We start from the raw sequence: 15,002 nt of genomic DNA on the forward strand, positions 1-15,002 counted from the left end.
AAAGGTCCATAAAATATACATAAAAGCCACCTGAACCAAATAAAAAAAACGCCACATTCAAGATGGTGATTATACAACAGCAGTCGAAGAGGAGGAAACCATGAACATCATATACGAATCCTTTAATTTGGAACCGCCTCAATATACACCTGAGCCCCGAAGATCAGGTAGAAAAAGAAAGTTTAATGAACCATTAATGTTAAATCCCAAGAGAAAAAGATATTGAAATCTGTGTGACTTCAAATCTTGGGAGGAGGGTGTTGTGGTGGCACCCACTCATTTACATATTTGGATAATATTACACATAAATAACAAGACTCGGTTAGTCTGAGTGTGTGTTAACCAGAAGCCACCGAAGGCCAAGCCGAGAGCAGATATGTTCTCCAGCCAAGACTCTCTTACCTGACAACCATTATGTAAATATACTTTTCCTAATACACTTCTTATTGATTTACCTTTGTTTGTTGAGTCTTCATTTGTATTGCCTTATACGTTATTTGGTTCAACCTGCAAACATAACTCCATACATGGGCGAATGGTGGCTTTATAGAGGTATAGGATGCTTTCAGGCGTTAATAGCTTTCTAGCACAGTAGAGAGAACCCACCTTCCTCGCAGCGGTCCTGGCAATGTTTTCAATGTAATTTTTCCAACTCGTGTTTCCTGTGAACGTTAGGCCAAGTAGTTTAAAGGATGTACTTTCAGATAAAGAGTCATTGGCCATTGCTATTGGCGATAGGGAAGATTCTTTTGTAATTATTGAAGGAAACAAGTTTAGTCTTGGTGGCATTGAACGTGACCATCCATTTTTGTCCCCATTCCACTACGGATCGGAAGTCTTCCTCTAGTGTTTCTGCCATTTCTTTAGATATGTGTTCATTTGTTTTCCTGTCGTGTCTGTTATAGAGCGTAGTGTCGTCAGCATACATACCCATATCCCAGACAATTTTGTCAGGGAGGTAATTTATGAATATTAGGAATAACAGAGATCCAAGGATAGACCCCTGAGGTACTGCCGCATTTATATCATATTGTTTAGATGTACGACCGTCAAGGACAACCTGGATTTTTTTCTTATCTAAGAAGGAGCTAATTATGTTATGTATTCTTCCAGTGATGCCGTATGATCTGATTTTCTTGAAGACCCTCATGCCATACCCTGTCAAAAACCTTAGATATATCTAGAGCTACCGCTGTGGTACAATTTTCAATAACGGTTTTAAACATACATGTCACAAGTTTATCTATTTCACTTCTGTTGATTTTTTTCACTTTGAAGTATTTTGACGTGCCTTGAGAAAAATTAATTTTTGTTAGGTAGTTTGTTTTTTTTTAATTTTAGATTTTCTTTTGTTTTTCTGATTTCTCATTGTTAATTTTCGTTATATATATCTAGGTAGACAGGTGTCTTTATATGTAATTTTCTTTCATTTTTTATTCATGGCCTTCATCTGGCCTGCAACCCGTCATAACACAATCTGACTCATGGTAATGAATGAGTTGCTGACTCCTGCACTATGGATTCATGTGATGGAAAATTGAAAAAAAAATAGATCTAACCAAGGGAATTGCTATATGATATTTTAAAAATCACATTTCTTCTTCTTTTTTTTATTGCACATATACTGTTTCAATTATATTGGTTTGTGCATTTATTCCATTAAATTTTATTTTTAATCGAACATTCTTTCAAGGTAATATATTTAAAGAGACTGAATATGTTTTTAATTGCTCAATATTTTTCTGACGTTTTATGCTGACCCATTTAATAAAGATTTTTGTAACTATTTATCTTGTCCCTCTTTATTTGGTTGGTTGCAATGTGGGAAAAATCCAGTTTCCCAAAAAAGGACCACTCTGAATTGGGACAAAAATAAAAATTACCTCAGTCTAAAAGGATATAAAATTTGAAGTACTAGCTAAAAATGGTTATGGTTTCTTTTGTTTGGTGCAGACTTTAAATTTGTAATGACTTTTATTTTGCAGTATTACCTCCAACTCTGAATGATGTGAGGTCTTTGAGCTGAAGGATCTAGGAAAGATCAGAGTTGTCTGCAATGAGGATATGGATTGCAATGAAAATAGTACAGAAAAACACAATGGACATTTGATATCATCTAAAGTAAGAAATTATATTTTTATTATGATATTTAAAATTCTCATTTGTAAATTTATTTTGTGGGTGTATATTTTGTACACAAATGATAGTTTACTATTTGAAAGTATTTGATAACTATTTAACCTATAGATTTAATAACAACTCTAATAAAATTGATAAGGTTCACTAAATGAGTGTCGGTGAAGTAATTTTTCTACAAAAATTCTTATAACAAATGTAATCCCGAAAAATTAGGTTCAGTATCATCAATGGCTTTTTGACTCTGACAGGTACTACCACTTCATGTCAAAGTAGACCTGGTAGAAATGATCTGAGGGATAACTCAACACTTTTTAAAGTTCTCAGATTGGAGTCCACTGGATACGGATTTGTGCTGTGCATTAAGTATTTGATAATTGGAAAATAAAGTAGATAGAAAAGCAGGTTGAAAAGATTTAGGGAAAGATAAATTTCTAGGTGAGCTTGTAGGATAGTCAAATATCTTGTGGAAGTTGTTTGAAGTAGTTTTGTATTATGCCTTGAACAATTTCCAAAGTTGACAGCTACAAAACACTAATTTATAAATCATACATGTGGCTTTGGCACATATAAAAAAAGGTCGACACACCGTAAAGCAATGAAACTGAATCTATCATTTAAGATTGTATTTGTTATAAGATTCTCTTCATTGAAAAATTAATTTAATAGATATTTTGATTTACCAAGTCTTATCAATTCTTTTTAAATTGCAAATTTTCTAGCAAATCTGAATATATCAAATTTCTTATGACGAGAAAGTTTTCCGACTCAACCCACACAAGACATAAGGATTTTTATGGAGAAGCAATATCGATTTCATTACGTGTTCATTTAAAATAAATAGAAAAATATCTAAAAGAAAGATTGTGGTTATTGTTTGACTTTACAATATTTGTTTCTACTTTTAACAAGTTTTCATCAAACAAAAATTTGTTTTCTTTTTCCTTTTTTAGATGTGAGACTTAGTTATACTTAAAAATTCTCCTTGATTTGTCAAGTTTTATTTTTATCTTTCAAATGTACTGATTCATAAAATCTTTCTAAAAACATTCTGGCTTCATACATCTAACCTAACAGTTTAAAATTGTACGTATCTGCTGCTACCCATGAGACCATAACTAATGGCACCACAAATTTAGGACAAACTTTGGTAAAATTCATGTTTTGAGTTATCGGAACAAGGTGCAATGGATTACTAATCAAAATTTTCTTGAGGTGCATATCTAAGGGTTTGTTTCCTTATCTCTGAATTTGACTACAAGACCTAGTATTGAACTTGTTTTCTTATATGCTTATGTGTTTTCTATGTAATTGTCTACAAAATGTCTATTTCAATGACAGAATATTCTTTATATTTTTTAGCAAAGATTGCACCAATATTAAAAAATGTAAAGCAATAAAAATGATTAAAATGTAGCTGATTTCTATTTACTCGTCTCACCATAGGGGCGGAGGTTGATTTTTAATATGGGGAAAATCCAGCTTCACAAAAAAAGGGTACTCTTCATTGAGGTAAAAATAAAGATTACCTCAGCCTTTATTGATCAATATTAGAAAAGATACTACACTTTATTCCTGGTCAAAGGGGTAAAATGTGGCTGTCATTTGTAGACATTTTGATTGAACTGATTTCTATTTTTAGTAGAAAATTATCTCCCTTTGATAAAAATTTTAGTCAAAAGACTGAAATTTTTAACTGGAAAGAATTTTTTTAATTTGCTTATGTTGAATCAAAAAGTGAAAAAAGTTTTGTTTTAATGAATCACTTTTAATAGAAACGGCGTTGAAATGTTTTATTTTATTATAGTATATTTGAAATTAACAACTGTCAAAATGACAAGGTTGGTTTGAAACCGTGTCATTTTAGCTGCATTAAAAATGCTGTTTAACATTTTTAATGCTATATGAAAAAAAAAAAAAAAAATGAAAATCACAGAGGCATAAACAAACGCACAGACGTAGGGATAACATTATTTTATTAATTTCTAATTTTCATAATTTTAAAAATTACTTTAATCAAATATTTATTGAAATCAAATATATCATGAAGTATTAACCCTCCACCCACCCACCCCAAAAAAAACTACTTACGAAATCAGCCGAAGTAGCTCCAGTTCTCTCAAACTCTACAACAAATACCTTAATGAACCTTGCATTGCGGGCTGTTGGAAAACTGCTTCTGTGGTACCAGTATTCAAGAATTCTGGCGAAAGAACTGACCCATTAAATTATCGCCTCATTAGCCTCCTTCCACTTTTTGTCAAAATATTTGAGACCTTAATTAACCATGCTCTAGTCCATCACCTTACAGATGCTAAACTTCTGACTGACAAACTATATGGATGTAGACAAGCCCATTCCACAGCAGGCATCCTAACTGTAATCTCTGAACGTATATACCATTTACTGGACAAAGCTAGGGGAGGGCAGAGTAGTAGCTCTAGATATATCTAAGGCTTTTGACAGGGTATGGCATGAGGGTCTCCTCAGGAAAATTAGATCACATGGTATCACTGGTAGAATACTTAACATAATTAAATCCTTCTTAGATAAGAGAAAAATCCAGGTTGTCCTTGACGGTTGTACATCTAAACAATATTATATAAATGCAGGAGTGCCCCGAGGGTCTATCCTTGGACCTCTACTGTTCCTGATATTCATAAATGACCTCCCTGACAAAATTGCCTCTGAGATTGGGTATATATGTTGATGACACCACACTCTATAACAGACACGACAGGAAAACAAATGAACACATATCTAAAGAAATGGCAGAAACATTAGAGGATGACCTCCAAACTGTAGTGGAATGGGGATAAAAATGAATGGTCACATTCAATGCCGCTAAGACTAAACTAGTTTCATTCAATAATTACAAGAAACCTTCTCTACCACCTATAGCAATGGCCAACGACTCTTTATCAGAGAATACATCTTTCAAACTCCTTGGCCTAATGTTCACAGGAAACATGAGTTGGAACAATTACATTGAAGGCATCGCCAGGGCCGCTGCAAGGAAGGTGAGCTCTCCCTACTGCGCTAGAAAACTACTAACACCCGAAAGTATCCTGCACCTCTATAAGGCCACCATTCGCCCATGTATGGAGTATTGCTGTCATATTCGGGCTGGTGCATCTGCTACTAGTCTCTCACTCCTTGACAAGGTTCAAAAGAGAGTAACAAATCTGATAGGCCTTGAACTGTCATCTAAGCTTCAGCCTCTGTCCCATCGATGAATCGTTGCATCCCTCTGCCTGTTCTACAAGTATTTTAATGGTGAATGCTCTGACAAACTGCAAACACTTGTGCCCCTATGCCGTGAACACCCTCAACAAACTCGGCAGGCTGCTAAATCCCACCCCCACACTGTAGAGATCCCTAGATGTAAAAGATCTTTCTACTCCAGTAGTTTCTTCCCCAGAACCGCTAGACTTTGTGAACCGACATCTTGCTGCCCAAATCCCTACATAGTATCCCAGTAGTTATTGACCCTGATAGTAGCCCCCTGTACCAAAGTGGCAATGTGCCTTGTTTGGGGTGAAAATGTAATAAAAAATATTTTTTAAATTACATAATTAAATCCATTTTAATTGATTAATAATTGAAAATAGAATTAATTACTCTGTGAACATTTAAAATTTGAAAGAAATTTTGGAGCAGTTATACTTTCAAATAGCTAATTTTGGGTTTTAAAATTCTTGTATTAAAAGTTTTGGAAGATCTTTACATGAAATAATTTTAAAAACATTAAAACATTATCTTAATAAAATTATAATTTTATAACAATTTGGTTGAATCAAACAATTTAATGGCCAAACGATAACATAATAAGCAAATGTAATTTTCAAAATAAAAAAAAAAAAAGATGGTAACATATCTACAACCTCCATATATTCGCATCTGCTGGAAATCTGCCCATATATCTATCTACCTTATTTTACACACTGAACACTACATAGCTTATAATTTTACTTCCAATTATACCTGTACTGTATTGTACACCATATCAAAAATGATGTTACTTGTATCTACATTGAAGATACATCTTAACCCTCCTGCCATCTAAAATACCCAGAGCCTGGGCAATCACATTTTTAGTTAATTCTTAATATCAAACCATTCTGTAACATGTTATCCTATTCCTAAGCCAAGAAAAAAAAATAAAATAAGGGGAAAAAAAAATCTAAATTTAAAGGAAAAATATTAAACCATATACTAACTCCATCCAACAAACCTGTTGCAAATATAGCTGCTTCCACTGCATGAACTTTTACTCACCCCCCCCCCACTCGTCCAGTAACAATGAAATAGCAATGTCCCTTAATTACTTTGAGGAGTGTAATTTATCAGTAGATATATAACGTTTATATACTAACCCATTAACATTAACTACCCACGCGGGGTCGCAGAAATACCTGGATTAGGACCCAGGCGCGGGCAAACCCTCTTGGTGCTGATGGACCCGTAGATCTTCCCAGGTCATCCATCTAGGAGAAAGAAAACTCTGAAACTAAACCTAACGGGAGGGAGGCCTCTCCAGTCTTGGATGACAACCTTCCTAGAGCTGGTGACTCAAACAAATTTTCGGTCTGCAAACCTAAACTGCTTAAGGAGTAGATAGGCACTGCCTATTACCCGGCTCCCATACTCCTTCTTTGCCTATTAGCCAGGCGTAGAGATCGAATTACAGGGATTCGACAGAAACACTCAGTGGTCGATCTTGTTTCCTGACTAGGGCAATGAACGCCATTTTCCCCTCTCCCGACACATCTCACCACTCTAAACTGGGCACTTGGGAGTGCATGAATGCCAGTACAGGTAGATTTGGGTTGACCATCGTCTGATGGGTTGAGGGTACCGGTGTGACAGTTCCTGGATGCTGTTCCCGACTGGTAGTACAGAAGCCTTAACTCTTTGGTAGTGCTTAGAGCGGCTGCTCCATCAACAGTTGAATAATATTGGTATGTTTGCAGTGCCATGTCGTGCATGGAAAGGGACCCTGCACTCGTCCCCGGTGGGCTTCCTGAGGCCACAGTCCTAGTTGAAGAAAGGTCAGCTGATGGTCTACTTGTATTGCATGTCTAGTATTCTGCATAACCACTTGTTCCACACCCCTACCTAAACTGAAACTCTAAAAAAACAAAAACAATGATGACTGTACAATCTAAAATTACGCTTAAACTAGGACAAAACTCAAATAAAACCAAATTGTTTCCTCCCTTGAAGCTTGCATTTACGAACATCCGTGGGCTTAGAACTAATTTAAATGATGTTGAAACATTTCTCCTAACAAACACCCCGGATATCTTAGCAGAAATAACTGTAAGACAGAAATAGCAACTCTAACTACTTTAACATGTCCGGATATCTCCTACTCTGCCGTAAGGACTCTGACAGACATATGCACGGGCTTGGAGTCTATATTCAAAATACCCTCCCCTTGACTAGAGAAACAAGACTAGAATCTGACGATCAAGCCTTAACATGCAACATAACATTAGTTACTTTTCTTTTCTCTACTGCTTTCCCTCGACCCAGGACTGTACCTTAATAAACAAAGTCTCTGACAACATAGATACAGCACTTTCCCTCCACACAAGTGCATGTATTTGGTGACTTCAATGTCCACCACAACAATTGGCTTGGATTTTCTACTTACAGACACAGCTGGTAGCACAACACATAGCTTCTCTATATCTCATTCCTTATCACAGACGGTTAGGTTTTCAACCCGTTTCCCTGACCAGCAAGAATAACACGCATCACTTTTAGATCTGTTTCTGACCTTAGCAGTCCCCGATGATTGCGTTACGAATGCCCACAGCCCACTTGGAAATGCTGATCATGTAGTGATAATAGTTGAAATCGCACTAAACTCTAGAGCCAAAACGGAAAAGCCATTACTCAAAACAGCAAGATATAAAAAGGCTGACTGGGAAGCCATTAGGGATCTCATCAGAGACGCCCCATGGCGAAATATCTTCTCACTTCCTGCTGAACAGTGCACACATGAAACCACTGAGTGGTTCAAAACAGCAATTGAAGCATGTTCCTACGTGGAAGTTTTATAGCAAGCCCAGCTCTCCCCAATGGTTAACTTCTACTTGTGGTGCTGCTGCCATCGCGCAAAGGCAGCATGTGTACCGCAGATTTAACCGACATAAGTCCAGTTCAAACAGACAAAAGAATATAGAAGCCAGAAGTAACTGTAAGAAAGAAATAGCAACAGCAAAGAGAGAATTTACTGAAATCACCAAAAAACGCATCGAAGCACAGAAATTAGGAACTCGTGACTTCTGGAAAATCTACAACAGTGTAGTAAATAATGGGCACTCAACAGTTCTCCCACTATCCAACAATCATGAGGTTGTTTGCTCAGCAACCGAGAAGGCTAACATGCTTGCCAGTTGGTTCACCTCCAACTCCACACTGGACCCTGCAAACCAATCCCTCCCTAACTTTCCTTTGCAGACAGACGCCACACTAGACGATCTGGAAATCATCGCTTCTCAGGTGCATGCCATCATAAAAAATCTTGACACTTCAAAAGCATGTGGACCTGATCTCATCCCGGCTGTGCTATTAAAAAAGTGCTCCACGGAAGTAGTGCCGGTTCTCTCCAAACTTTACAGCAAATGCCTTAATGAATCTTGCTTTCCTGCCTGTGATACCAGTTTTCAAGAATTCTGGTGAAAGAACTGACCCAGTAAATTACCGCCCCATTAGCCTCCTCCCACTTTTCGCCAAAATATTTGAGTCTCTTATTAACCAAGCTCTAGTCCATCACCTTACAGATGCTAAACTTCTGACCAACCAACAATATGGATTTAGGCAAGCCCATTCCACAGACATCCTAACTGTAATCTCTGAGTGTATATACAATCCACTTGACAAAGCAGGGGAGGGTAGAGCGGTAGCTCTAGATATATCTAAGGCTTTTGACAGGGTACGGCATGAAGGTCTTCTCAAGAAAATCAGATCATACGGTATCACTGGAAGAATCTTTAACATAATTAAATCCTTCTTAGATAAGAGAAAAGTCCAGGTTGTCATCGATGGTCGTACATAAATGCGGGTGTGCCCCAGGGGTCTATCCTTGAACCTTTATTATTCCTAATATTCATAAATTACCTCCCTGACAAAATTGTCTGTGAGCTGGGTATATATGCTGATGACACCACTCTCTATAACCGACACGATAGGAAAACAAATGAACACGTATCTAGAGAAATGGCAAAAACACTAGAGGATGACCTCCGATCTGTAGTGATATGGGGACAAAAATGGATGGTCACATTCAATGCTGCTAAGACTAAACTTGTTTCCTTCAATAACTACAAGAAACCTTCTCTACCACCAATAGCAATGGCCAAAGAATCTTTATCTGAAAGTACATCTTTTAAACTCATTAGCCTAACATTCACAGAAAACATGAGTTGGAAAAATTACATTGAGTGCGTTGTCAGAAACGCTGCGAAAAAGGTAGGTTCTCTCTACCGTGCTAGAAAGCTACTAACGCACGACAGTATCTTGTACCTCTATAAGGCCACCATTCGCCCATGTATGGAGTATTATTGTCATATTTGGGCTGGTGCATCTGCTGCTAGTCTCTCACTCCTAGACAGAGTTCAAAAGAGTCGCCAACCTAATAGGTCCTGAACTGTCATCTAAGCTTCAGCCTCTGTCCCATCGACGTAATGTAGCATCCCTCTGCCTTTTCTACAAGTATTTCAATGGTGAATGCTATGACGAACTGCAAGCACGTGCCCCCTCAACATAATTACCCCCGACAAACCCGACAAGCAGCAAAATCCCACCCCTTCACAGTAGGGGTCCCTAGATGTAAGAGAACCGCTGGACTTTGGAATTCCCTTCTGAGTTCCTGCTTCCCCAACTGTACTGACATGCAGAAGTTCAAGTGTAACGTGAACCGACATCTTGCTGCCCAACTCCCTACATACTGTAGCTTATGCCCCTAATAGTAGCCCCCTAAAGCAAAGTGACAATGTGCCTTGTTTGGGGTGAAATTGCAATTAAAAAAAAAAAAAAAAAAAAAAAAAAAAAAGAAAATTCAAAGCAAAACACTTAGTTCAGTTTCTTTTCAATAAAATAAAACTAACCATAATTGAAATACAAAAGCAAATTTATTTGGACTGTTTTCAGATGAATTGTTTTGATTTTTCATTTTTGACTGGGAGTAATGCTACACTTCATTTTTTTTCTGTTCTCAGTCGGTGGAGGAGAGATCCTTTCCCCCACTTTAAAAATCGACCTTCTAACTCTGTTCTCATTGTAGATACTTTTTCATTACAATTTAATGCAGTTGCTGAATATTTATAAAAGTTTATATGAACTGTATTTTTAATGTAAACAATTTATTAATAACCAAAAGTAAATGTCAACTAAATATTTGTACTTGGATCCAGAAATAAGTATTATTTTAAGTTAGGTATATGTAGTCCAGTCAATCTAGCTCATTTTTGGCTCAACCTAAAACAAATTGCTAACAAAGGTTTTTAAATTGCATTATAGGCTAGAATATATCCTCTTTCAGATAAAAAAAAGTTTACCAAAATTGACCTTGCGGAAAGGGGTCAACGACCGCCATCTTTAAAGGGTCCCCCTGATTCTAGTTTCCCTCTCTCAACTCAATTATTGTAAGTATATCTTCAAAAATTACAAATGTATCAATGTGAAATTTTATAAATCAACAGTTTTCATGAAGTTGAATATAATTATAAACTCATTGGTTTGGTTTTATTTGGTTTTGGCTTACGGCATATCAACCCTTTTAGATTATTTGATACTAGTCCAGTCAATCTAGCTGTTTTTTTTTGTCTCAACCTCAAATAAATTGCTAACAAAGGTTTTTAAATTGCATTGTAGACTAGAATATCTCCTCTTTCAGATAAAAAAAAGTTTACCAAAATTAACCTTGCGGAAAGGGGTCAACGACCGCCATCTTTAAAGGGTCCCCCGATTCTAGTTTCCCTCTCTCAACTCAATTATTGTAAGTATATCTTCAAAAATTACAAATGTATCAATGTGAAATTTTATAAATCAACAGTTTTCATGAAGTTGAATATAATTATAAACTCATTGGTTTGGTTTTATTTGATTTTGGCTTACGGCATATCAACCCTTTTAGATTATTTGATACTAGTTCAGTCAATCTAGCTGTTTTTATTTTTTTGTCTCAACCTCATATAAATTGCTAACAGAGGTTTTTAAATTGCAGTGTGGGCAGGAATAACTCCTTTTTCAGATAAAAAAAGTTTATTAAAATTAACCTCGGAGAAAGGGGTCAATGGACGCCATCTTTAAAGGGTCCCTCCGATTCTAGTCTCAATTACTGTAAGTATTCTTTTTTTTTATTAGCCGCACCTGCTTGCCGTCCCTGGCCGAAAACAAGCAATAAATTATTTTAATATTCTGGTGGTCATAAATCTGGCGCCTGTATGCTGTGGTACTGGTCAAGTCTGAGCAAACTCTCTCTCCCATAAAAAAAAGTTTATTAAAATTAACCTTGGATAAAGGGGTCAACGGCCGCCATATTTAAAGGGTTCCTCCGATTCTAGTCTTCCTCTCTTAACTCAATTATTGTATAGTCCAGTCTTTGGTGTTGTGACTGAACCTCAAACAAATTGCTAACAAAGGTTTTAAACTTGCATTATGGCCAGGAATATCTCCTCTTTCATATAAAAAAAGTTTACCAAAATTAGCCTTGGGGAAAGGGGTCAACGGCCGCCACTTTTAAATCATTTGGGCCCTGTCGTAAAATGCGATAACTAGCGAAAAGGATGATACGCAAAATTAACAATTACCATAATGTAAAAGGACAAAATATCGACTGTCATCTTTTTTGCTAAATCGCCAAGGCCGATATATTGGCCTGAGTCTAAAGGGTTAAAATTCAACTTAACAGTATTAAAATTTCGATGCATAAAATTCCTGACAAGTATGTCCATTAAAACAATTAATTACAAAAATAATCATTTTTGCTGACCAAAAAACCTTTATTAAATTACACAGAACAAGTTTATGAACGGACCAAAGAACATTTCTTGTCAAGAACTAGTCAAAGGTCACTTCATCATCATCATCATCATCAAGATCTGGCTGTGATGAGTTGGTGCAATGGAGGCCTTTGCAATATCCACACAAGTTTGAACAGTGAATGCTGTGTTTCCTGCAACTGCATCTTCCTGTAGTACACCCTGAAGTACAGTTACACCTAATTATAGCCAACAAATTTACAGGGCCAGGTGGTAAGTCAGTCTTAACTGGTTGTAATTTACCATCTGAAAGTGTCCATCCCCACTCGTGAGGTTTTAGCTGGTTTCTACCTTTCCATTCCTGAATTTGGAAGTAAACTCGAAGGCTGTGGAATTTCGTAGCTGCTCTTGTCGGTGGCAATGATTTGGCCTCAACATACTTTGAGCTATTTGCAACATTTTCCTTAAAGCACTTAAGTCGAAGATGATTGATGTTTTCCCTATCATTACCATTGTATAGGCACACTAAAGCCTTCTCCCCAGCTTCAATAACCTCTTTTGCACTGCTGTCTTTGCCAAACACTTTAGCCAGTTCGAGGAAGTTTCTATTGTTCATCACCTTTCGGAGGGATGCTGCTTTCCCAATTCCGTGAACACTGGATGTAGAATCACAACCCAGTAGTGCATGAGTGAAAAGAATGTTGGAACAGACCGCATCTCCCAATGATTTCCTCACCTCTTTGATGTTCCAGACTTTCACTCTTTTTTCACTGGCTTTTGGTTGTGGCGCAAAGATGTTGTAAATATCATCGCTATTGGTATGATAACATAGAAGGACCAATAGGTCAGTGTCATCTGCTATCAAAATGGTTTCTCCTGTCTGTGCCAGTTCTAGAGTAGTTTTCACAATCAATACGTCAGCGTCTCCAGATGCATGGATTACTTTACAACCTGCTTCCTTCAAACTCTTTCCCAGCAAGTTGATAAACAATCGTTTGTTTTGTCGATTAGCAAGGAAAACATCCTTTTTTAATTTGAACACCATGAAAGGAGTCAGTGACACATTAACTCCAACAAACCCCCCTGCTCGGCGTCGGTGAGTCGAGTCCTTAATGGATGGGCCACTTTCATATCCATCAAAGACAACACATGCTTTTCCATATCTATTTGTGATATATCTACAGTATTGGTCACAGATCTCATTAAATGTGCGACCTTTTTACCAAGGGAGACGCTGAAGTAGAGCTCCACCATCTAAGAGATACTGTGGATCTGATGACTGTGGACCTGATTGTACATGAGAAGTCAGTTCCCATATAGCGTCCGCCAAAGCAGATTTTTTGCCTGTCGCAGTAATCCAAAATAATCAAAAAGAGCAGGTGGGTAACCACACAGCTCATATTGAAAATGTTCTTGCTGCTCCTGGGTTGAGGGTTCATTATTAGATAGCACACACAGTCTCTGGAATAGGAGTTGTGGATCAGTCTCAACAGTTTCATCTTTGCTGCGTGAAACTTTTGATCCAAGTGTAATTGCTTGATCCTTTTTTTTAAAAGTGTACTCTTGTACATTTTCTCCAGCCATTGAAGCTATGATTGCCTCTCCTTTGGAGTTTACTCTGTCCACATTCACCTTTTTGTCTCCAGTTACTCCACTTGAAATGCTGTGAATGGACGGATCTTCCGTGAAAGGGTCATATGTCTGGAGAAACGCAAGGACCTTCCATGTATCCCTCACATCACGCTCTTTTCTTGCTGAAGTAGCCTCCTGATGCTGGTCACTAGTGCCATAATAAATGCCTGCTAGTTCTTGCATTGTAAACTTGATTTCCGCGCATGCTGGCAGTTGAATTTCATCCATTCCTCTGCCATGAGTAAGGCCTCCAGACGTCTTCAGGCTTCTCATTAGCACCTGTTTAATAACCAGATCTGTTGACAAGCCAGCCCAGTAGCGATCACTCCGTCTAATGACATGGAATCCTTCCGAAAATTTCTAGTATACTTCAGGGTGGGTTTTTGGCAGATCCTCCATTTGCTGCAAATACAGATACGCCGACTTTGCATATAGGATGTGTCCTGCTGCAGCGAATATTGGCAGCATTTTCCTAACAGCGTCAAGGTGCAATTCCCAGTTCCAGGTGCGCTCTGCTTTGATAAACAGTTGCAGGCTCTTCACCATATCAAGGTATTGAATCCACAATTTTGCTGTTCGCTGCTCAACCATCGCATCCTTCACATCGTTGATTTTTTGGGTAATCCTGGTTACAGACTCTGAAGACAGAACATTATCCAATCTCTCAGTCCCACCAAGGAGACCTATCAATAACCCCTGAGCTTCTTTAAGGTCCTCATTTTGATGAAATGACTCTTCTGCATCAGTGTTGGGTTGATCATGCTCAGTGACATGTGAAACTGGCAAATCATAGGCTTTTGCTAATAAAATAGCATTCAGAGCAGCAGCAACTAAAAAGTAAGCACGAATGGCTCTTGCAATTGCTTTGCCACTTAGCATGTGGTTGACTGTGTTTTCAGCATACACAAGTTCAAAAAGTTCTTGCAAACCAGAACCTTTCATCAAATGACCAATTGACCCCAGAAAGCTCATCTGTGTATGGAGCCCACCAAGTCGCAAGACAAATGATTTCAGGGTACTGGAACTAGGCTGTGACTCGACTATCATCATTGCTTTGTACCAAAGTGGCTGATCAAATGTTAGAATTGGTGTTATGTTGTTTTTTCTGGCTAAATCACTAATGTAACATAAAGTTGAGTACACACAGGTTGGGTTACCAGGATCCATGTCAATCATTGGCAAAAAAACTGTTGCTGATTTTCCAGGATATGTTCCTTTGTACACTGACTGCATAAGGCC

At 37.5% G+C, this 15,002-nt stretch overlaps 1 protein-coding gene across 1 annotated transcript in view; it reads left to right on the plus strand.

Annotated features, from left to right (window-relative positions):
- LOC145267175 (uncharacterized) overlaps positions 1 to 15,002 on the plus strand; it is a 496,153-nt gene that overhangs the window by 274,433 nt on the left and 206,718 nt on the right. Inside the window, exon 2 of the mRNA XM_080123233.1 lies at positions 1,986 to 2,121. Coding sequence (XP_079979359.1) covers positions 2,065 to 2,121 — 57 coding nt within the window. The 5' untranslated portion in view covers positions 1,986 to 2,064. The remainder of the gene's footprint in view (positions 1 to 1,985; positions 2,122 to 15,002) is intronic.

The sequence above is a fragment of the Euprymna scolopes genome, chromosome 42 (assembly GCF_053919585.1).
Source record: "Euprymna scolopes isolate OS-2025 chromosome 42, ASM5391958v1, whole genome shotgun sequence".
Classification (NCBI taxonomy): Eukaryota; Metazoa; Mollusca; class Cephalopoda; order Sepiida; family Sepiolidae; genus Euprymna; species Euprymna scolopes.